The sequence below is a fragment of the Lithobates pipiens genome, unplaced genomic scaffold (genome assembly GCF_037356315.1).
Source record: "Lithobates pipiens isolate NorthernLeopardFrog02 unplaced genomic scaffold, aLitPip1_a1.2 Scaffold_13, whole genome shotgun sequence".
Taxonomy (NCBI): Eukaryota; Metazoa; Chordata; class Amphibia; order Anura; family Ranidae; genus Lithobates; species Lithobates pipiens.
In genome coordinates this window covers 22337767-22362279 of record NW_027507718.1, presented here as the reverse complement: position 1 = coordinate 22362279, position 24513 = coordinate 22337767, and the positions used below count along the sequence as shown (strand labels likewise).

The window sequence follows — 24513 nt, the reverse complement described above, 5'->3', positions numbered from 1 at the left end:
GCCTCAGCATCAGGCAACTGTGTCTCAGATTGCCTGGCTGCTATTTGGGCTTCTTTTCGTTTTTGTTTAAATTTGACTTGATATAATCCATTACCCTCAAGTACTGTAGAAGACCCTTGCTTCTATTATGGTGATCTCTGCATGGCTTGCTTCAGAAATGAGGCTAGCTGGGATTGGACGGGATTATGAGGAAGGATGTCCCTGCAGTCCTTTTTTTTGCCAGCGTCCAATCACCTGAAGGTGTCCTGTACTGTATTACAGGAAAGAGAAATTACTGGTAAAGGAAAATCTAAAGGGGCTTTCTACTCCCCCATTTTCTGTTCAAGTGACCAGACACTTGTGGCTGCCTTATCCTCAACTGGATGACCAGTCCCCTCACTGTTTCTGTATAGTTTCAGTGGCTATTTCTATGACATCACATCCGTTTTAAAGGAACAGTGGTTTGTACTAATCTAATGTATTCAAGGGGTTAAAACAAGCTCACATCAGCAAACTTTGTTTTGTTGTTGTATTTGGCCTTTAAGCCACTTTCAAGTAAAAGTGACCTGGGTAGCTCTAGAGATCCCTTTTACAGAAGGTGTCTAGGGCTGTAAATCATGGTTCAGTCAGTCTAACCTGATAACCTGTAAAGGTTTAAACCAGGGGTCTCAAACTGGTGGCCCTCCAGATGTTGCGAAACTACAAGTCCCATCATGCCATTGCCTTTGGGAGTCTTGCTCTTAACTGTCAGCCTTGCAATGCCTCATGGGACTTGTAGTTTTTCAATAGCTGGAGGGCCACCAGTTTGAGACCTCTGGTTTAACCATTGCCTATGGACAATATTGGATTCTGTTGTTTTTTTTTTGTAATTTTAATGAGTGCTCGCAATTTTAGAGATTGACATGTTTGGTATCTATTTACATGACACCAACTTTTATATTTTGCCAACAAATTCATATTATGTTGGTTTGCACAAAAAATTAATTTCTAGTGTATTTTTTACTGAAATTGTTTGATAACCAGTTGCCCAAATTTCATTCAGCATAAAAAATTTAACTTATTTTCTAAAAAAAAAAAAAAAAAAAAAAAAAAAAAATGCAGATGTATGCAAAATTATTTTAAAATGCCCTCAAAGAAAAGTGGTTAATAATGCATATGCTTACCTAAAATTTCCAAAAAGATTCAAATATTGCTTTGCAACCATGGCATTATGATTACTGCTCAGTGCAGAAAAGCCACAGAACTCCATTTTCCTGCATTTACCAGCAGTTTGTTTATTAAAACTCGGGGATTGATCATATGATAGACAATTTCAGTTTCTTCAGTTTGGGGGATTTGGTGGACTGAAGCAGCATCTGATGTTTATCTAGTGCCCATATATATTTCAATCTGATCACTAGATGATCGACATTTTATAAATATTGCATCTGTAAAGAAGAAAATAAATTGTGTGGACACTTTGCAATCACTTTCAAGTTTCTAATGAAAATTAAAGACTCCAGAAAACAAGCAATAAAAAGTTGGTGAAATTACTAACCCAGTGGTTCTCAACCCCTCTAGTGCCGTGACCCCTCAATAAAATTTCCCAAGTTGTGGGGACCCCTAACCGTGAAATTATTTTTATAACCTGGGTTCTCAGCACCCAAGGCAAGACAAGTAATTTGTACCCCTGACCCATGGACATTTAGCATTTCCTGAGTCCCTTCCACTCGCACAGTATTAAAACCCCTTATGGTACATTTTAGGATGTACCACTCTTTCTTCGTTCTCCTTTCTTTCCCTTTTATCTCTCTCTAGCCTATTCCCCCCCCCCCTCTTTTTAGCCATCTTTCTTGTTCTTTCTCTCATTCTTTCTCTCCCTTTTTTCTTTTGTTCCTTCCCCTCTTTATCTCTCTTTTCCACGTATTCTCTATTTTCATTCCTTCTCTTACTCTTTGGTGGGGGGAATAGGATGAGTGGCAGTACTGGGTGGAGTTCTGATCAGCCAACTTAGGTGCACTTGATCAAGGTCATCTGCTGATCGGAGAACTGTAGTGGGGACTTTTAATAGCAACTCTAATCACAGGTAGTGTTACTCACTGTGTCTCCGACTTTGTGGTGTCTCGTAGCAGTATCACCTGTGCCAAAATTAGGAGATGGGGTCTCCTCCAGCCCCTCCCACTTCACATTCCTCACCAGTCAGCAGACCTCTAGTCTCTGGCCCCCAGCCATGCCATGAACTGAATGGGTGGCTGAAAAGAGGCTGAGTGGGCGGCTGTGGGGGACACCCCTGCTGGGTGGCTGTAAAAAGGCTGGGAGAGTGGTGCAGGTTTCAGGAACAGCCAAGGATTTGATAACCCCTGGCAAGTCATCATTCGCCCCCCAAGGGGGTCCTGACCCCCAGGTTGAGAATCACTGGTCTAACCCTTTCCCACTCTGTTCTATTTAAAAAAATAGCCTTTCCATACATTTTAACTTGAGCTGGTGTGGTAAATTGTAACTTTAGCTTTCACATTTTGATCAAATAAAAAAAAAAAATGCAAGTGCTATGTGTGGACAAGATTGTCAGCAGAGCTTATGTATAAAAATTGAGGAAGGAAATGTGAAGTCACAGCCCACCTAAACCATTCCCTTCACTAGAAAAATGACAGCTAGAACTGAAAATTGGGCGTGAAGATGAAACTAAATCGCTATAAACCATTGAGGTGCCTTTTTTTTTTTTTTTTTGTTTCAAAATGACCAACACACCAAAAGTAACGCATGCAGTCATTTGTAGCAAGTGTGGAAACAATGTGTGCAGCATCCACTATTAATTCTCATGGAAAGTCTATACTGGTGGGTGGAGCGAAGACAGATGAGTATGTGGCTTGTCAGGAATTCCGAGAGTGTGCTCAAACAGTGGAATTGCCCTTCAAAAAAAGTATGCATTGATAAAAGAATATTTACATAAAAAAATTAAAATTTTCTACAATTTGGGGAACTGTAGTTATGCTGGTACATAGCATGTTGCTGTGTTGTGTTTGCTACCAGGGGCGGCCCGTCCATTAAGGGCGCATGGGCAGCGCCTCCCCTATTCATTGCTGCCACCCCGCCGTATCTATGCCCCCAGCCCCTTTTAGGATGCCGAGCTCATGAATTTCAATGAAGGGTGGGTAGTTTTTTTTTTTTTTAAACACCGATTAAAGCCAGAGGCTTCAAAATAGGGTGGGCTCGGGTCACTGAGAATTCGCTTGGGGCCCACCCAGGTGTGTGAGAATAGCGAATGAATATTCCCTATTCTGACACTGAATCGCAACTCTGCCAATCAGGAAGCACGGGTCTGAGACCCATTTCCTGATTGGAAGAAAGGAGAAGCGTTTTGATTGGCTGCCGAGGAGGAGGGAGGAGACGTAAGCCATCGAGCAGGGGAAGGAGAAACTGCTTGTGATGCTCGCAAAGGAGAGCTGGGGAAGCTGTCCATAATTGCTTGCCATGGATGCATTGTTGGCAACCCCCCGCCCCAAAAGAAGTCTCATTATGCAATAGCATTAACCATCATGACTGTGCCAGTGATCACTTAATGGAAACCTTCTTTTTTTTTTTAAAGAAATCTGAAATATTTGTTTATTTTTAAATAGTGAGGAAGGGTTACAATCTATGATGAGATTTTTTATTGTGGTGGTCTGTGACTCTATTACCAAGATTTCCTCTTTTTCTCTGTCACCAAGAAAAACGCAGACCTGACCCAAGGTTTACCCTGCTAAAAAGTTATTTTTTTTGCAGTCTGTTTCTATTGGAAAGATTTTCTGTTACTTCCTATACATATTAACCTCTGAACAGGAAGTGAGGGAAAACATCTGTTGGGGACACATACAACAGGGAAAACCTGGCAGACCTCCTTATACCTTCCCTACTTCATCAAGATGACAGTTTTAACTACAGTTGATCTTTAAGTTCCTTTGACTATTCAAGTAAATTACACATTGTAAATTATTACTGCATTTTGAATAGAGGACTTGCAATACTAATTAATAGGTTTTAATAAACTGCCTGTCTGAATTTTAAGCGTTCAATAAATAGTTCAGGAAATCCTTGCTTTTTATAGTGCAGGATTTGATTATTTTTTTCCTAAATGAGTAAATTAATATTCACTCAACAAATTTAAGTGAAAATTCTCTTTAATCGTCCAGTCAAGGGACAAAAAGATTCATTTTTTCTGCACATGATTGGGTATTCAAAGTAAACACAGCTACAGTTTGAGATTAAAGATGAACTATGGGAAACATTCAAAACTCCTTGCAGTGAGACACCCCATACACTGCAAGAGTTAAATGCTATTTTTAGTTCTAGGAAACCATTAAATAGCACATTTAATTACTTTATCTATTGCTCCCCTGGCACTCCTCTCTTTCCTCTGATCCTCTGGATAGTGGGGGGGCCTCTTCCTTATTTACAATGAAGGACTGCTAAGCAGCTCCGGAGGACCATTAGAAGAGGAGAGAGCCTACGGAGCAGCTACGGACTTAAAATTGCATTTAAAGGTACCCTAGACAAAAAGGACCCTTTATAGGTGTAAAGTCTCATACATTGCATTGAAATATTAAAGGTTTTCTTTTTTTTTTTTTACGTAAAAATAGGCATACCTGCTCTGTGCATTTATTTTGTACAGAGAAGCCTCAATCCTCCTCTTTTCAGGTCCCCTGCCAGTGTTCTATCAAATAGTGCCCTCCGTCGAAAAGTGCCCACATGTGCAGTACGGAAGGGCACTCCTGATTTCCTGATCAACTGGCGTGACATCGCCATACCACATGAGCACATCAAAGGAGGCATTTTTCGATGGGCAGAATTGAAAGCTATGCTAACAGCGGAGGGAGACCGTAGTTGTGAGATTGTGCCTCCCTGTTGCAGGGCGGGTTTTTCCTGTGTCTAAGGGCAGGTTGCAACACAGACAAAACCCATTGTTCAACATACCAAACCCACCCTGAAACGCAGACAAAACCCGATCTTGAGCACACTGTAAACCCGCCCCACAACAACGAGGCACAATCTGACAACTGCGGTCTCTCTCCGCTGTTTGCATAGGTTTCAATTTTAGCCTGTCAAATGCTATCTCCCATGTGCGCATGCGCTATGGTGATGCCACACCAGCTGATCGGGAAATCAGCTAGAGTGCCCCTCCATGCTGCGCATGTGTGGCCACTTTTTCGATGGCGAGCACTATAGAACACCAGTTCTCCTGGCTCCTTCGTCCAGCCGAGTGCCACAAAAGGAAGCTACTTCTCATGGGGGCACTCGTGTGGGCTCACTCCCAATCCGGGCTGTTTGCCCGCCTTGGCCCCACCCCTCTGCTTTACTTACATGTTTTGACTGACAGCAGCAATGGCTCCCGCTGCTCTCAGCTGCACCCATGCGAGAAGAGCTGCTGCAGAGTGCACTGCGCTGGAACACGCTCGGGGTCAGGTGAGTATTTAGGGGGGTTGCGGGGGGAGCTGCATGTAAAAGGTTTTTAATCTTAATGCATAGAAAAAAACCTTTTACAACTTCAAGTATTTAGAAAGAGAGCATTAATCATGACTTTAAATGCTATATTAGTAGTGTTGTAATGTTTTTTGAAAATTTGTACATGTCCCCTGTCCATCCATGTAGCTGCTGTTTTTTAGTATTTACTGAGTTGTATAGACTTTTGAGTATGCATTCTGCCCATTGCATGTTGTGTTTTTTTCTTTTTTTTTTTTTTTTTTAACATTTACAGACCTGCTTCGGAAACCACAATCGAACAACTGATCGGCACAGCACTGCTATGCCTAGTACACGGGGGCCAAATTCCGGGCGACATCGGCTGATTGTAATAAAAATTGACTGACATTCGGCCTGTGGTGGCTGATATCGCTGATCTGAGTGTTCTGGCGGGGGATGTCCCCCTGTCAGAACACCAGTGGCACCCCCATGGCACTTCAAAGAACCCCCTTGCTCGCTGTCTGCCAGTCGGTCCACTTGCCCCATCTAGGCAGTGGGCATCGGCTGCAATCGGCCAGCAGTGGACATCAAGGAGCGGCGGGGATCGTGGACATCAGGCTGCGGCAGGTAGCAACTCCTGTGTCTAATCCCCCTCCTCACTTCCGCTGTGCATCTCCTCCCCTCTCCTAGGTATCAAATAGGATCACCTGTCCTTTCAGCCAGTCGGGTAACTGGTATCAGACCCGCTTCCCGATTGGCCAGGGGGAGGAGCAGTGCTGCAACAGCGAATATTTATGCACTGTTGTAACACCTGGGTGGCATCGTAGCGCAATGCTCTGCGCCATGAGCCCACCCTATTTTGAAGCCTATTAGAACCCCTGGCTTTAACCAGGTGCTTCAAAAAAACACCCCCACCACTGTAATTCAGGCGCCCGGCATCCTGAAAGGGACCAGGCGCATGAATAGGGGGTGGTGGTGGCAATGGATAGAGGATCGCATCGCTAGGAAGTGGAGGGGTGGTGGCCATGAATAGAGGGGGCAACGCTTGGGTGCCCCTAATGGACTGGCCACCACTGCAGAACACAACAGCTCAGTGGGGGAGATCACAACATTAACTTCGGATTGTTAGTACAGCGACTCCGACCGGAGCTAATATGGTGTGTACCAGGCTTTAGTCTGCGCTATCTAGTGGCTAGCAGGGAGGTACATACTTGTCTAAAGGATTGCCGGAGATGTGTTTTTTCACATGTGATTACATACACACTCCATCTGAATGGTGGCTACTAGTGATGGACTCGAGCGTGTTCGGATCGGACACGCCAGGAAGCCATCACTGCACACCGCTTATCATAGGCAGTGAGGCATTTCCTAACCGGCAGCTGCACATACACTTGCTGCCTATGATTGGTGGTGTGCAGTGATGGCTTCTTGGCGGATTCGATCCGAACACACCTGAGCCCATCACTAGCTATTGGATCTTGAAGCTCCTTACATGTGGTTATTTCAAAGTATGATGCAATGATGTCATCTCATTCAGCAACAATGTACATTTGTTTAGATACATCTAAATAAGAAGGGCTTAGTTTACAAATGCAGCATCATTTTAGCTAAAAGACGCTGATGTATAAGTAGTTTGCTTTTTCTCTTTTTTTTTTTTAAATAATCTTAAATATAACTATAGTTTGTTTTTCTGTTTCAGGAGCTGCCTGGCCCATACTCTTTAAAATTACACTTCTGCAGCTGATATTTGGTGACAACTAGGCCGTACAAGATATTCTTCTCCATTGTACTTTTTTCTTATGTTAAAGTGCTCCATTCATTTTTGAAATGCTGAGAAGAAGACTCCGCCATTGCAAAGTGAATTGCGTAAGCCTTTTTCTCTTTATAACTCTAACCGCTGTGACTCTTACGCTGTTTAGGAACCACAACAAATCTCAGTTTTTTAGCAAAAGAAACTTGGAGTTGGTAGAAGAAAACCAAGACCATGTCAACTGCACCAAAATCATCAAGGGGGACATTGAGGAAATTCAGACTGCCAAACTGGAACTGCTAAAAGTGGATTACAAAAAAAAGCACAGCTGGCTGACTGAAAAAGACTTCATCAATATGACAAAAGACTGCAACTCATTTACTAGAAATCGTAAATATTTCCTGTATCCCCTTAGCCAGGAGGAGAGTGAATTTCCTATAGCCTATTCAATAGTGGTTCACCAAAAAATTGACATGCTGGAAAGACTTTTACGCAGCATTTATATGCCTCAGAACTACTACTGCATCCACGTTGATAAAAAGTCTTCAGAATCCTTTTTGTCCGCCGTGAAGGCAATTGCGTCTTGCTTTGAAAATGTCTTTATTGCATCTGAGCTAGAGAATGTTGTGTATGCATCTTGGACTCGGGTTCAAGCTGACCTTAACTGCATGAAAGATTTATACAAGGCCAATGTACAATGGAAGTACTTAATAAATCTTTGTGGCATGGACTTCCCAATAAAGACCAACGGGGAAATAGTGCAAATGTTAAAAGCGTTAAAAGGAGAGAACAGTCTAGAAACAGAAAGGATGCCAGTGCACAAAGAAACCAGATGGCGAAAACACTATGACATAGAAAACGGTGGTATTCATAAAACGGACATTGACAAAGAACCTCCACCTTTTCAGATTACAGTATTTTCTGGCAGTGCCTACTTCATTGTCAGCAGGGCATTTGTTGGACATGTTTTGGAAAATCAAAAACTTAGAACGTTTTTAGAATGGTCCAAGGATACCTATAGTCCGGATGAATTTTTGTGGGCTACCCTAAATAGAATTCCAGAAGTGCCTGGGTCAGTCCCTGCAAATAGTAAATATGATGTATCTGACATGAATTCCATAGCCAGGTTTGTGACGTGGGAATACTTGGAAGGAGATGTCAGCAAGGGTGCCCCATATCCTCCATGTAGCGGTACCCATATCCGCTCAGTTTGTGTCTTTGGTGCGGGGGACTTGCAGTTCATGTTGAAGCAGCACCACTTGTTTGCTAACAAATTTGATGTAAATGTCGACCCCATTGCTATTCAGTGCCTGGAAGAACATTTAAGACACAAAGCTATATATCCAGATAGACACACTTGAGCTGTATAAATGGTCATTGGTATACATAGTGCTATAATCCTGGAATGTGTCGTTTTTTTTTCTTTGATGTGACAAATCAACCTTGCACATTGTACGTAGCACTAGATTGTAACAGAAATAAATGTACACATTTAGCCTATGCACTGTTCCACAGCTGGAAAGATGAATACAATTTTTATTTTAACTCCGTAGGAGTTGCAGTGCAATAAAATCCCAGCTGCATTTTCATATCCTCATGTCAGATTGAGGCGTTATGTATACTTGTGACTGTTTAAATGATGTTGACAGGGTTAGGTAACATTATAACAACCAAAGAAAACATTTTAATATTACATTTTTGTGTAAAATATGGAGCATCTGTTACTTCTCTGAGGCTTTCCCTAAAAAGTTGACATTTTTATGTATTACATGCAGTGTGTCTGATCTACTGATGTGTTCCATTTTGGGCCATTGTTGGGTAGAATTGCCAAATCTTAGCTGCCTGTCATACCATGCATTCTTGGAGAAATTGCTTTGTTATGAACATCCACAGTAATTTCCTGAAACGTTTTTCAACAGTCATACAAACTGCAGACAATGGGGGTTGTTTACGAAAGGCAAATCCACTTTGCACTACAAGTGCAAAGTGCACTTGAATTTGCACTGAAAGTGCATTTGGAAGTAAAGTCGCTGTAGATCCGATGGGGGACGTGCAAGGAAAATAAACAGCATTTAAGCTTACACATGATAAAATCAGCAGAGCTTCCTCCTCATTTCAGATCGACCCCTCAGATTTACAGCGACTGCACTTCCAAGTGCACTTTCAGTGCATTTTCAAGTGCAATTTGCACTTGTAGTGAAAAGTGGATTTGCCTTTCATAAATAACCACCAGTGTCTTTTGCATGGAAGCAAAAAAAAAAAAAAAAATCTTAATTTCTTGTAAGTTATACATAAAGTTCAAGTCATTTGTTAAGTGCCATCCAGTAAACGCTAGTTCCACCCATAATATGCTGTATTTTACCCTAGGGCAAGCCATAGATGATTTTATTTGATTTTCCTTCCACCACGGATGGAAGAAAAGAAAATCGCTCAATTTCCTTAGCAACGCATTCAGTGTTGTGCCTTCCCAGCCAGCAGAACATGATTACTGCTAGCGGCTATAGCCACTTGCAGTAACCGTATATAAAAAAAAAAAAACCTGACAGGCTGGCTGTAGCCAAGTCGATTGATGAATCGGCTTGGGCACAACCAGCCTGGCCGACATTTGATCCATCTATGGCTGGCTTAAGGGTTGTAGTCAGACATTTGGACAAAGTAGTTAATTTGCCAAAATCGTGCTTGATTCAGCTTTCTGAAAGAATTAATTAATGTCAGCTATTCCTTATTGGTAAACCGACTGAGCCTATTAAATGGGGGGAGGGGGACTATCATTCACCCACTTCTGAGTGCCCTCTCTTTAGATCATTCCCGGCTGTGTGTAGCCAGATATTTAACATATTGATTTTCCACTGGAACATTTTTCTTGTTTTATCCAATATGGAGGTTATGTATAAGAGTTTTTGCTACAGCCAGAATTCATATGTTTATGAATTTGTGACCAAAAGATAAAAATATTTTATCCAATCTGTAATTCAGTTTTATGTATAGCTGATGTAAAAATAATCTAGTAATTGTGAAACCCCTTTACTGGTGTTTAAATATTCTTGTCAGCTGAAAGTTATTTAATATCTGTAAAATGTTGTTTGTTGTATTTTGATACACCATTTATTTTAAGTATTTCAATAATCCTTCAATTTTTTTTTCTATCTTCCTCCAAATCAAAAAGGCCTGCATTATAGGTTGATATGCAGAGCACCTTTCCTCAGGGCATTTTTTTAGTATCGTTAAGTGCCTGTCAAATGTTCATATAAAGAATATTTTATATTTTTCTACAAAATTAAGCACCTTTATTTTTCTGGGTCATGATTGTCAAAATGGGTACTATACAGTAACTGTAAATTGGTTTTGATGCTGATTGAATAAAGCCAAAACTTAAATTGCATGAAGTGTCAGATTCTTTACATTCTCTGATGCAGTTTTCATAATATGTGTTCGCCATTTTTTTTCTTCCTCCTTTTTATCAATGAGTGTTTTATGAGTGTGTGTTCACTAGAACAATGAAAATGGACATATCCAGTTAGAAATTGAACATTTTGAATTTCCCACAATTTGGTAACAATTAAAGCACATTTATTGCTTTTGGTACTTTCAGTTTCTCAACTCCTGACAACTGCGGTCTCTCTCCGCTGTTTGCATAGGTTTCAATTTTAGCCTGTCAAATGCTATCTCCCATGTGCGCATGCGCTATGGTGATGCCACACCAGCTGATCGGGAAATCAGCTAGAGTGCCCCTCCATGCTGCGCATGTGTGGCCACTTTTTCGATGGCGAGCACTATAGAACACCAGTTCTCCTGGCTCCTTCGTCCAGCCGAGTGCCACAAAAGGAAGCTACTTCTCATGGGGGCACTCATGTGGGCTCACTCCCAATCCGGGCTGTTTGCCTGCCTTGGCCCCACCCCTCTGCTTTACTTACAGGTTTCGACTGACAGCAGCAATGGCTCCCGCTGCTCTCAGCTGCACCCATGCGAGAAGAGCTGCTGCAGAGTGCACTGCGCTGGAACACGCTAGGGGTCAGGTGAGTATTTAGGGGGGCTGCGGGGGGAGCTGTATGTAAAAGGTTTTTAATCTTAATGCATAGAAAAAATGGAAAATTTATATCAAATACTTACCGTAATTTTCCTTTCCTGATGGGCTCCATGGCAGCATACGTGTGGGTTAGCCCCGCCTCCATAATTACCCAATAGGACCTCTACTCCCATAAATCTTTGCTCCAAGCTGCTATCCGTGTTCCGTAACTAGCCTACTCCAACATTTGGGAGGGAACTCCTGCTGCCATGGAGCCCATCAGGAAAGGAAAATTACGGTAAGTATTTGATATAAATTTTCCATTTTCCTGACAGGCTCCATGGCAGCATACGTGTGGGAAATAACTCGCCAAACACACCCGGGTGGGCTAAAAATGTTGAGCAAAGAAACTAGAATTTTATTTTTCATTGTCCACTGACAATACCAAAAATTAACAGAAGAAAGCGCAGCTGGCTCTACACAATAATGGGAAACAAAGGTATTAATTGAAGACCAGGAAGCTGCTCTACAGATAACTTCTGGTGCGACATGTCGAACTGCTGCCCAAGAGGTCGAGATGCCCCCAGTTGAATGAGCCGTCACTGCCTCAGGAGGAACCATGCCCTTTGCCTTGTATGCCCTTTGAATCGTTTGGACCACCCAAGATAAGATTGATCTTACTGATGCTCGCATCCCTTTATTTTTGCCATGAAGAAGGACAAAAAGAAAGTCTGTTCGTCTGAACGAGGCTGTAGCGTCCAGATATTGTTTCAAGGTGCGACCAACATCCAGGGGATGAATCTCTTGGTTGTCTGACATTCTAAACGTAGGAAGCACGATCTCCTGATTTTCGTGAAATACTGATGTGACTTTTGGATTTGATCCAAGCATAGGGATCAGGACCACTCTGTCCGGAAAGAAAGTTAGAAATGGTTCAACTGACCCAAGATTCCTAATTTCCGACACTCTTTTGGCTGAAGTTATTGCCACCAGAAACACCGTCTTGATAGTGAGATCTCCTAAAGACAGGGGAGCATCCAAACCTTTCCCAAGATCAGAAAGAAAGTCCAATACTAACGGAAGGTCCCATTTGGGAAACCTGGGCCTCTTTTGAGGCCTAAGCCTGATGGCTCCTTTAAAGAATTGTTGAATTAAGGTGTGATTCGCCCACGAAACTCCTGTAAAGGCTGAAATGGCTGAAACTTGTACTCTAAGAGAGCTAACTGCCAGAGACAAGTCTAACCCTGACTGAAGGAAAGACAAGATATCTTGAACTGCCGGAGAATTATATGAATTTGACCTAGAAGACATGTGGCCCATAAACCTGGCCCATATACGTTCGTACACTTTATTGGTACTCTTCCGTCTGGCACTAAGAAGGGTTGGAATCGCTTCTTCTGGGCAACCTAGAGCTTCTAGCCTTCCCCTCTCAAGAACCATGCCCTGAGGTGTAGACAGGATGGGCACGGGTGTAACAGTGTGCCTTGAGACAGTAGATCTGGCCTGAGAGGCAGGGGAACTGGATCCTGATAGCTGAGGAGCAACAGCAGAGGAAACCAAGGCCTGTTGGGCCAGAATGGTATTATCGCAATGATTTCCACCTTCTCCCCTCTGAGCCTCCGAAGGAACTGTAGGATTACAGGAACTGGAGGGAAGGCATAGGCTCTCTGGAACTTCCAACAATCCGTGAGAGCCTCTATCCCGAACGCCTGAGGATCCCTGAACCTCGAGTAGTATCTGTGCATCTTGCGATTGTACGGCGAAGCGAACAGATCGACCTCTGGAGATACTCCCAGAGTCAGAAGCCACTCGAAGACATCCCTGTGAAGGGACCACTCGTTGTTGTCTATTTTGACCCTTGACAGAAAATCTGCTTGAACATTCTGGACCCCTGGGATTTATACAGCAGAAATGTTGACCACATTCTTCCGAGCCCAGTTCATTATCGGTTCTACTTCTCGTAATAGAGACCAACTGCGAGTCCCTCCTTGTTTCTTTATATAGGCCACCGCAGTTGTGTTGTCCAGTCTTAACATTACTGACGACCCTGCCACCAGATGGCGAAATGCTATGAGTGCTTGAAAGGCTGCTCTCAACTCCAGGATGTTGGAGACCACATACCGCGACGGGAACGACCACCTTCCTTGAGCTACTTCCGTAAGGCAATGGGCGCCCCAACCTTTGTTGCTGGCATCTGAGGTTACTATTATCCAGGAAATGGGAACTATCGAATGATGGTTGCGTAGATTCTTCTCTTGAAGCCACCAGAGGAGAGACATCCTCATCGCTGGTGTAGGGCGTATGCGCTGTGTTTGATTGGACGAGTCCCACTGTTGCAGAAACCCTTTCTGGAAGGGACGAGTGTGCCACTGGGCCCACTTCACCATAGGGATGGTGGCCGTCATTGTGCCGATCACTTTCAAGCATTGTAGAGCCGAAAGATGAGATGATTCCCAAGCCTTGTGAATCCTGTCCCGGATCACACTGATTTTTTCCTCCGGCAGGGAGATAGTGCCTTTTTAATGTGTCGAACTGAGCCCCTAGAAACACGATCACTTGAGTTGGAACCAGATGGCTCTTCTCTAGGTTCAGGAGCCAACCAAACGTCTGCAGAGTGGAGATGACTAAACTCTTGTGTTCCAGAATTTGATCTCTGTCCTGAAATAATAGGAGCAAATCGTCCAGATAATGATGGAGACGAACTCCTTTGACTCGTAAAAGAGCTACTATCGCTAGGAGTACCTTGGAGAAGACCCGAGGAGATGTTGTCAACCCGAATGGGAGACAGGTAAACTGGAGGTGTTGATCGCCAACTGCGAAACTGAGAAATTGCTGGAAATCCCTTGCTACTGGCACATGAAAGTATGCGTCCTTCAAATCGATTGAGATTAACCAATCCCCTAGCCTTCGCCACGTTCGTCTTCTGGCACGGGCACGGCTGCGCCTTGATCCAGCAAACAACTTACGTAGGTCAATAGGACCTGTTTCTTTTCCTCTGAGCCTGGAATTGTTGTGGGAATGAACCTTAACCTCGGAGTGTTGATGAAAGTCCACTTGTGACCCGAGGAAACCGTCTTGACGGTCCAATAATCTTGAATTGAGGCCGCCCAAACATGTCGGTAGTGAAGAAGGCGAGCCCCCACCTGACATGTTTGAGGGGGCCCAATTTCAAAAAGATTTGGTAGAATCTTGATTACCTGCGGAAGCCCCCTTTGAGGTTTTCTTAAGGGAGGATTGTCTGGACCTCCAAGATCTAGAGAACTCCCTGCCGGGCCTATAACTGCTTGCTTCTCTAGCGCGATCCGAGGTCTGCCTTCTTGAGAAAATACGTTTTTGGTTTTGAAGACGTCTGTCCTGAGGGAGGAACCCAGACCTCCCACCCGTGGCCCGGGATATGGCGCTATCTAGTTTATTACCAAACAAGGAGGTACCCTCAAATGGTATACGACACCATGCCTGCTTAGATGTTGGATCCGCCAACCAGGGACGGAGCCACAAAGCACGGTGTGCCGAGACTGCTGCCAACATAGCCCAAGACAGAAGGCGGGTAATGTCAATAGATGCCTCCCCCAAAAAGGCTGATGCCATTCTGATCTCCTGAATAGGAGAGTCTTTAGCCGTATTCACTGAGATACCTCTCAAGAACTCTTCAACATTGTCGGCCCATGTTTCAAAAGCCTTTGAGACTGCGGCTAAAGCCAAAGTTGGTTTACAAGCCATCCCTGAAGTTAGATAAATTCTTTTCAGATCTGAGTCAATTCTTCTCTCTAACGGATCTTTGAAAGATACCGTGTCTTCCAAAGGGAGAGTCACGTATTTGACTAAACGCATAAGTGCTGCGTCTACCAGAGGAGCGGATTCAAGGTGCTTCACATCATCCTCCTTAAAGGGGTACAATTTAGACACCTTTGATTGCATGGAGCTCTTCCTATCAATCTTGCTCCACTCTTCAGTAATGATTTCTCCCAATTCAGATAGGAAAGGAAAATGTTGCCGTTCCTTTTTGAGTTGTTTGAAAAACTTTCTTTGTTTGGGGAGGGGGGAAGTAGTGGGTTCTTCCCATTTTAAAGCTTCTTTCACTGCCTTGACAAGAGCAGGTACTAAAGCATAATCAAATCCTACTCCTGGATCCGATTCGCTGTCAGACAAGAGCATGCTGCAGGGATTCCTTTACCACTCTTCTCACCATAGATTCCAAGCGTTGATCCGCACCATCTCTTTCATCTGCGACTTTAGAGAAGCAATGATCGCAGAGCGATTTGTCTGATGGAATGGGCATCTTACAGCCCCAACATGAATTATCTGGTCCTCTGCTTGAGTGCGAGTGACCACTGCGTTGTTCAGATCTGGAAGACCTATGGTAACCAGACTTTGACGATGATTTGCGGTGGTGCGATTTTGACGATCCACTGCGACTATGCGCACTGTAATGCGGTTCAGACCTAGAAGGGCTATAAGGAAATATACAAAAAAGAGAGAGAGAGATACAGACCAGGCTGGTATCAAATGCTAAGGAATACTCCACATATACACAGCAATCCAGCCATGCACATACCTGTTACAAGCGGGCAGGTCACTAGTAGGCAGTGAGGCATCCATGACTAAGAACGCTGACTGTAACAACAATAGACCCTCATAAGCAGCCATACAAAACACAGGAGCAATAATACATCAGAGCAGATCATAACCTACCTTACACCAACCAGAGAATGGCCCCGGGAAGTCGCTGAATTTCCTGCAATCATTCCCAAATTCTGACATCTCTCACTGTGTTTTAAATATGGCGCCCATGACGTCATCAGCGGCGTCAGACGCGAGATGCCCGCGCGTATGCGCGGGAACCAAGCCTCGCTTTGGATTTGGGTCCGCGCATGCGCAGAACGCAGCGCTGGACCCGGAAACAGGTGAGAAAGGCTGCTGGAACGCGGAAGCGTCAGCGCCTATGCACAAGAACCAGCTGGCATATGAAAAGACACAGGTAGAAAAAAGAAAAACACATAAACACTGCTGCCATGAAAAACTGAATTTTTACAGCTCACCACTCCACCAACGATCGTCTGGCCGAACAGGTTCAAGCACACACCACCGATCCACCGGGCAGATAATGGCCACCTTACATAGCAGGTAATAAGCCGTGCGCACTTATCTTCGGACAAACCAAGCCTTCAGCGCTACTCTGCCATACACTCCATACCCATGCTTAACAGACAGGGCCTATCGGAGGAACAAAAGCTTGATAGTCGGCCGACTTGATCGTAGTGAAGATCTCTTCAGATAGGAAACACCTGTCCTATGGAGGAGGACAAAAAAGGAACACGGATAGCAGCTTGGAGCAAAGATTTATGGGAGTAGAGGTCCTATTGGGTAATTATGGAGGCGGGGCTAACCCACACGTATGCTGCCATGGAGCCTGTCAGGAAAAACCTTTTACAACTTCAAGTATTTAGAAAGAGAGCATTAATCATGACTTTAAATGCTGTATTAGTAGTGTTGTAATGTTTTTTGAAAATTTGTACATGTCCCCTGTCCATCCCTGTAGCTGCTGTTTTTTAGTATTTACTGAGTTGTATAGACTTTTGAGTATGCATTCTGCCCATTGCATGTTGTGTTTTTTTTTTTTTTTTTTTTTTTTTTTTTTAACATTTACAGACCTGCTTCGGAAACCACAATCGAACAACTGATCGGCACAGCACTGCTATGCCTAGTACACGGGGGCCAAATTCCGGGCGACATCGGCTGATTTTAATAAAAATTGACTGACATTCGGCCTGTGGTGGCTGATATCGCTGATCTGAGTGTTCTGGCGGGGGGTGTCCCCCTGTCAGAACACCAGTGGCACCCCCATGGCACTTCAAAGAACCCCCTTGCTCGCTGTCTGCCAGTCGGTCCACTTGCCCCATCTAGGCAGTGGGCAGCGGCTGCAATCAGCCAGCAGTGGACATCAAGGAGCGGCGGGGATCGTGGACATCAGGCTGCGGCAGGTAGCAACTCCTGTGTCTAATCCCCCTCCTCACTTCCGCTGTGCATCTCCTCCCCTCTCCTAGGTATCCAATAGGATCACCTGTCCTTTCAGCCAGTCGGGTAACTGGTATCAGACCCGCTTCCCGATTGGCCAGGGGGAGGAGCAGTGCTGCAACAGCGAATATTTATGCACTGTTGTAACACCTGGGTGGCATCGTAGCGCAATGCTCTGCGCCATGAGCCCACCCTATTTTGAAGCCTATTAGAACCCCTGGCTTTAACCAGGTGCTTCAAAAAAACACCCCCACCACTGTAATTCAGGCGCCCGGCATCCTGAAAGGGACCAGGCGCATGAATAGGGGGTGGTGGTGGCAATGGATAGAGGATCGCATCGCTAGGAAGTGGAGGGGTGGTGGCCATGAATAGAGGGGGCAGTGCTTGGGTGCCCCTAATGGACTGGCCACCACTGCAGAACACAACAGCTCAGTGGGGGAGATCACAACATTAACTTCGGATTGTTAGTACAGCGACTGAATGGTGGCTACTAGTGATGGACTCGAGCGTGTTCGGATCGGACACGCCAGGAAGCCATCACTGCACACCGCCAATCATAGGCAGTAAGGCATTTCCTGACCGGCAGCTGCACATACACTTGCTGCCTATGATTGGTGGTGTGCAGTGATGGCTTCCTGGCGGATTCGATCCGAACACACCTGAGCCCATCACTAGCTATTGGAACTTGAAGCTCCTTACATGTGGTTATTTCAAAGTATGATGCAATGATGTCATCTCATTCAGCAACAATGTACATTTGTTTAGATAAATCTAAATAAGGAGGGCTTAGTTTACAAATGCAGCATCATTTTAGCTAAAAGACGCTGATGTATGAGTAGTTTGCTTTTTCTCTTTTTTTTTTTTTTTTTTTTAAATAATCTTAAATATAACTATAGTTTGTTTTTCTGTTTCAGGAGCTGCCTGGCCGATACTCTTTAAAATTACACTTCTGCAGCTGATATTTGGTGACAACTAGGCCGTACAAGATATTCTTCTCCATTGTACTTTTTTCTTATGTTAAAGTGCTCCATTCATTTTTGAAATGCTGAGAAGAAGACTCCGCCATTGCAAAGTGAATTGCGTAAGCCTTTTTCTCTTTATAACTCTAACCGCTGTGACTCTTACGCTGTTTAGGAACCACAACAAATCTCAGTTTTTTTAGCAAAAGAAACTTGGAGTTGGTAGAAGAAAACCAAGACCATGTCAACTGCACCAAAATCATCAAGGGGGACATTGAGGAAATTCAGACTGCCAAACTGGAACTGCTAAAAGTGGATTACAAAAAAAAGCACAGCTGGCTGACTGAAAAAGACTTCATCAATATGACAAAAGACTGCAACTCATTTACTAGAAATCGTAAATATTTCCTGTATCCCCTTAGCCAGGAGGAGAGTGAATTTCCTATAGCCTATTCAATAGTGGTTCACCAAAAAATTGACATGCTGGAAAGACTTTTACGCAGCATTTATATGCCTCAGAACTACTACTGCATCCACGTTGATAAAAAGTCTTCAGAATCCTTTTTGTCCGCCGTGAAGGCAATTGCGTCTTGCTTTGAAAATGTCTTTATTGCATCTGAGCTAGAGAATGTTGTGTATGCATCTTGGACTCGGGTTCAAGCTGACCTTAACTGCATGAAAGATTTATACAAGGCCAATGTACAATGGAAGTACTTAATAAATCTTTGTGGCATGGACTTCCCAATAAAGACCAACGGGGAAATAGTGCAAATGTTAAAAGCGTTAAAAGGAGAGAACAGTCTAGAAACAGAAAGGATGCCAGTGCACAAAGAAACCAGATGGCGAAAACACTATGACATAGAAAACGGTGGTATTCATAAAACGGACATTGACAAAGAACCTCCACCTTTTCAGATTACAGTATTTTCTGGCAGTGCCTACTTCATTGTCAGCAGGGCATTTGTTGGACATGTTTTGGAAAATCAAAAACTTAGAACGTTTTTAGAATGGTCCAAGGATACCTATAGTCCGGATGAATTTTTGTGGGCTACCCTAAATAGAATTCCAGAAGTGCCTGGGTCAGTCCCTGCAAATAGTAAATATGATGTATCTGACATGAATTCCATAGCCAGGTTTGTGACGTGGGAATACTTGGAAGGAGATGTCAGCAAGGGTGCCCCATATCCTCCATGTAGCGGGACCCATATCCGCTCAGTTTGTGTCTTTGGTGCGGGGGACTTGCAGTTCATGTTGAAGCAGCACCACTTGTTTGCTAACAAATTTGATGTAAATGTCGACCCCATTGCTATTCAGTGCCTGGAAGAACATTTAAGACACAAAGCTATATATCCAGATAGACACACTTGAGCTGTATAAATAGTCATTGGTGTACATAGTGCTATAATCCTGGAATGTGTCGTTTTTTTTTTCTTTGATGTGACAAATCAACCTTGCACATTGTACGTAGCACTAGATTGTAACAGAAATAAATGTACACATTTAGCCTATGCACTGTTCCACAGCTGGAAAGATGAATACAATTTTTATTTTAACTCCGTAGGAGTTGCAGTGCAATAAAATCCCAGCTGCATTTTCATATCCTCATGTCAGATTGAGGCGTTATGTATAATTGTGACTGTTTAAATGATGTTGACAGGGTTAGGTAACATTATAACAACCAAAGAAAACATTTTAATATTACATTTTTGTGTAAAATATGGAGCATCTGTTACTTCTCTGAGGCTTTCCCTAAAAAGTTGACATTTTTATGTATTACATGCAGTGTGTCTGATCTACTGATGTGTTCCATTTTGGGCCATTGTTGGGTAGAATTGCCAAATCTTAGCTGCCTGTCATACCATGCATTCTTGGAGAAATTGCTTTGTTATGAACATCCACAGTAATTTCCTGAAACGTTTTTCAACAGTCATACAAACTGCAGACAATGGGGGTTGTTTACGAAAGGCAAATCCACTTTGCACTACAAGTGCACAGTGCACTTGAATTTGCACTGAAAGTGCATTTGGAAGTAAAGTCGCTGTAGATCCGAGGGGGATGTGCAAGGAAAATAAACAGCATTTAAGCTTACACATGATAAAATCAGCAGAGCTTCCTCCTCATTTCAGATCGACCCCTCAGATTTACAGCGACTGCACTTCCAAGTGCACTTTCAGTGCATTTTCAAGTGCAATTTGCACTTGTAGTGAAAAGTGGATTTGCCTTTCATAAATAACCACCAGTGTCTTTTTTTTTTTTTTTTTTTTTTTTTTTGCTTCCATGCAAAAATCTCCTTAATTTCTTGTTAACTAAGTTATACATAAAGTTCAAGTCATTTAAGTGCCATCCAGTAAACGCTAGTTCCACCCATAATATGCTGTATTTTACCCTAGGGCAAGCCATAGATGATTTTATTAGATTTTCCTTCCACCACGGATGGAAGAAAAGAAAATCGCTCAATTTCCTTAGCAACGCATTCAGTGTTGTGCCTTCCCAGCCAGCAGAACATGATTACTGCTAGCGGCTATAGCCACTTGCAGTAACCGTATATAAAAAAAAAACCTGACAGGCTGGCTGTAGCCAAGTCGATTGATGAATCGGCTTGGGTACAACCAGCCTGTCCGTAGATGTATCGAATCTTGGCTGGCCGACATTTGATCCATCTATGGCTGGCTTAAGGGTTGTAGTCAGACATTTGGACAAAGTAGTTAATTTGCCAAAATTGTGCTTGATTCAGCTTTCTGAAAGAATGAATTAATGTCAGCTATTCCTTATTGGTAAACCGACTGAGCCTATTAAATGGGGGGAGGGGGACTATCATTCACCCACTTCTGAATGCCCTCTCTTTAGATCATTCCCGGCTGTGTGTAGCCAGATATTTAACATATTGATTTTCCACTGGAACATTTTTCTTGTTTTATCCAATATGGAGGTTATGTATAAGAGTTTTTGCTACAGCCAGAATTCATATGTTTATGAATTTGTGACCAAAAGATAAAAATATTTTATCCAATCTGTAATTCAGTTTTATGTATAGCTGATGTAAAAATAATCTATTAATTGTGAAACCCCTTTACTGGTGTTTAAATATTCTTGTCAGCTGAAATTTAATATCTGTAAAATGTTGTTTGTTGTATTTTGATACACCATTTTATTTTAAGTATTTCAATAATCCTTCAATTTTTTTTTATATCTTCCTCCAAATCAAAAAGGCCTGCATTATAGGTTGATATGCAGAGCACCTTTCCTCAGGGCATTTTTTTAGTATCGTTAAGTGCCTGTCAAATGTTCATATAAAGAATATTTTATATTTTTCTACAAAATTAAGCACCTTTATTTTTCTGGGTCATGATTGTCAAAATGGGTACTATACAGTAACTGTAAATTGGTTTTGATGCTGATTGAATAAAGCCAAAACTTAAATTACATGAAGTGTCAGATTCTTTACATTCTCTGATGCAGTTTTCATAATATGTGTTCGCCATTTTTTTTCTTCCTCCTTTTTATCAATGAGTGTTTTATGAGTGTGTGTTCACTAGAACAATGAAAATGGACATATCCAGTTAGAAATTGAACATTTTGAATTTCACACAATTTGGTAACAATTAAAGCACATTTATTGCTTTTGGTACTTTCAGTTTCTCAACTCCTGACAGGATCACTTAGAATTTTAAAAAAAGTTTAGGTACTAAACAGAGCCTATTGGCAATACCCAGGCTTGGTACATATACATAAAGGGGAAAAAATATATATACAATCAACAATTCTAATGCCCTAACTGGCACTGAAGCAGGGGTACACTCCATTAGCCATTAGGATTCCTACAAAATAATGTGATTCACTCATTTAGGGTCTACAGTAAGAACTTGGTAAAGGGTGAAAATTTCCACCCCATAAATTCCAACTCAAATCAAATTTCTTGCATAGAATAAAAGCAGTCTACCAAGGGTTCTTGGGGCTCTATGGTGGGGAGGGGGGGGGGGTTCACTAGACCCTGCAGACAGACCTCCACTGTCTGAGTTATCTGTATGGTGGTCATTGAGTAATGATATTACATCCACCCAAAATGTTTGAGGGCATGAAAATATGAATAGTGTCCACGGAGTCTGCGGCGTACCGCCAGCACACCGCAGGGAGATGTATTCTGTGTAGTCGTACAGGGGTGAGATAAATTAGATAATTCTATGCAGGATTTTAAATTGTACAAGTATATCTTTTACTGAGACTAGTTGGAGAAAGGAACATTCCCATAGTCACCCCCCCCCCCCCCCCCGTGTCATCTAACCCAGGAATGTCTAATGTCCATCTAGCTTTAAGATATTCAAATCCCAAGTGGACAGAGGAGAATAGCCGTAGATATTTGAGAGACGCTTAACTAGAGTCATCTCTCAGTACAGTCTCAAGGGTGGAGGTATGGAAAGCTACCGATGAAGTTTAGATTTGTATATAAAATGCCTGCCTCAGCTGCAAATATCTTAAAATATATGTTAGGAAGGCCAAACTGTGCTTTTAGAGCATCAAATATTTATAGCCCAGATCTGGGGATCAGGTATGGAAGCAAATTCTGGTAGGGATGGGTGGAACTATATCTGGGTATATGGAGAAACGTGCCTGGGGGATGGGGGTCACTCTGCCCGAGCCATCGACCACATCCTCAGGACAGCTTTCGTTACCACTGTCAAGGGAAGAGATTCAGTTGAACCTCTATAGACAAGGTTTGTAAGCGCTTCATAAGAGCCCACATAGAATGCTTCTAATACCATTGCGGCATTAGTCATCCGCTATCAGCCAGTTGTGGGCATGCATTAGCATAGCGGCTAAAAAATATATATGTAGAGGTCAGGACATGCTAATCCACCCTGTAACCAGGATCTTTGTAACATTGTGAGTTTAAACCTCAGTTGCTGGGAACCCCAAAGGAAAGAAACTTAAATGGAGTTGATCATCTTAAAATATCTCTTGGGAATCCATACAGGGAAATGCCGTAAAATATAAAGAACACCTTATAAGAATTAATTTGTAGATATTACTTTCTCATTTGATGGACATGGAATTTAGAGTCTGTCAGGTTATACTACTACAGTAGACTGGTAATTAGAAAATCCATTTGTTTTTGTTTTTGTCTTTGCTAGTGCTTTTTTTTTCTGATGAGAAAAGGTCTTCAGATTTCCTGCTACATCACTGCTGGGCTGGTCTCTGCGTAGCTATCTTAATCAGCCTTCACAACTTTTGAGTGCCATACCCAGATCCAGCTGGACTGAGTGTTGCGGAGCTAGTCTGGAGGGTGGACCTTTTTGGTTGCTGGGTTCTGCACTGTGGTGCCTTAGAGAGTTTACTGGTTTAAAGAGATCTGTAGCCACAGCATATACACAACATCTGAATAGCAATGTATTAATAGCAATGCACACAATAGTTATTTTTGACAGTCCGATATTAGATTACTTGAAAAATCTCCTTTTTTATGTTATTGCTTATTTGCTGGCTATCTTTCAACAATTTCCTGGATTCCCTGCAATAAATGCAGCTTCTTCTCTGCTCATTCCTTTGTTTTACTTTCAAATTCTAAAGACTAAAAATCCAATGCTATGTTTCTGCCTGCAAGCAGGATTCCTATACTGACTATGCCTTCTTAAACTTCTATTCTCAACTCCTCTGTAGATGGGTGACACAGCAATGCATAGTGAATGTGTAAATTCAAGGAAATGTGTGGGATTCTTTAGAAAGTAAGTTTACAAAGATTGCTCAAATTAAATTGGCCTAGGACAAATTTAAATTCAATGTTGGAATTTATATTGTATAAGTTGATCATAGATGCACTTTGTTAGCCACAGGGTGCTCTCCAGGTCCAGAGCTGTGGCACAGCCTCAAGCGTGACCCTGTCTCTGAAGACTCACATTTGTGAGTAAGCTATGGGGCCAAGCACTGGGAGCTACCTTGTTACTAGAACTGGTGGGTTCCATTAAAAGAAAAATCCCCACTTTTTTATCGGTCTTGCAACAAAAGGGATTAACGCTGATGGATTGAGTGCTGGTATCATGGTGAAGTGGTGCTCGCTCTTCACTGTTTCACTCCATTCAGCATTTTTAAGGAAGCACCTTTCCACAGCTGCTTCTCTGTGCAAGTGACATGTGGAATTCTACTTGATTCATCTTTGCTCTCCACCTTCATTGACTTGGTCAGTTTTGGCCACCTGACCCTATTTCTGCTGCCCAGCAGCTGGGTTACAGAGAATGATGCCTAGTCTCTTACCCCAAGGTATGTTATGTTCGGCAGAGAGGTATACCATGCACAGTTCTAGACAGATGGGGAACAGTCCCATAATACTGGTTGACGTGCACACTCCACTAACAGTTTTAGTTCTGCCTTCATATTCTACCTGATGTGTCTGACGC

The 24513-nt window shown here is 42.8% G+C and overlaps 2 protein-coding genes across 6 annotated transcripts in view; both read left to right on the top strand.

The window, feature by feature from the left end:
• Positions 1–10526, top strand: part of LOC143973968 (beta-1,3-galactosyl-O-glycosyl-glycoprotein beta-1,6-N-acetylglucosaminyltransferase-like) — a 71035-nt gene extending 60509 nt beyond the window's left edge. For all 5 annotated transcript variants that reach the window (XM_077474904.1, XM_077474905.1, XM_077474906.1 and 2 more), the window contains one exon: positions 7094–10526. In XM_077474904.1, the coding sequence (XP_077331030.1) occupies positions 7222–8505 (1284 nt within the window). In that variant the 5' untranslated portion in view covers positions 7094–7221 and the 3' untranslated portion in view covers positions 8506–10526. The remainder of the gene's footprint in view (positions 1–7093) is intronic.
• Positions 1–21549, top strand: part of LOC143973969 (beta-1,3-galactosyl-O-glycosyl-glycoprotein beta-1,6-N-acetylglucosaminyltransferase-like) — an 82046-nt gene extending 60497 nt beyond the window's left edge. Inside the window, 2 exon segments of the mRNA XM_077474909.1 lie at positions 18080–18318; positions 18320–21549. Of these exon segments, the coding sequence (XP_077331035.1) occupies positions 18208–18318; positions 18320–19492 (1284 nt within the window). The 5' untranslated portion in view covers positions 18080–18207 and the 3' untranslated portion in view covers positions 19493–21549.
• Positions 21550–24513: the final 2964 nt, after the last annotated feature.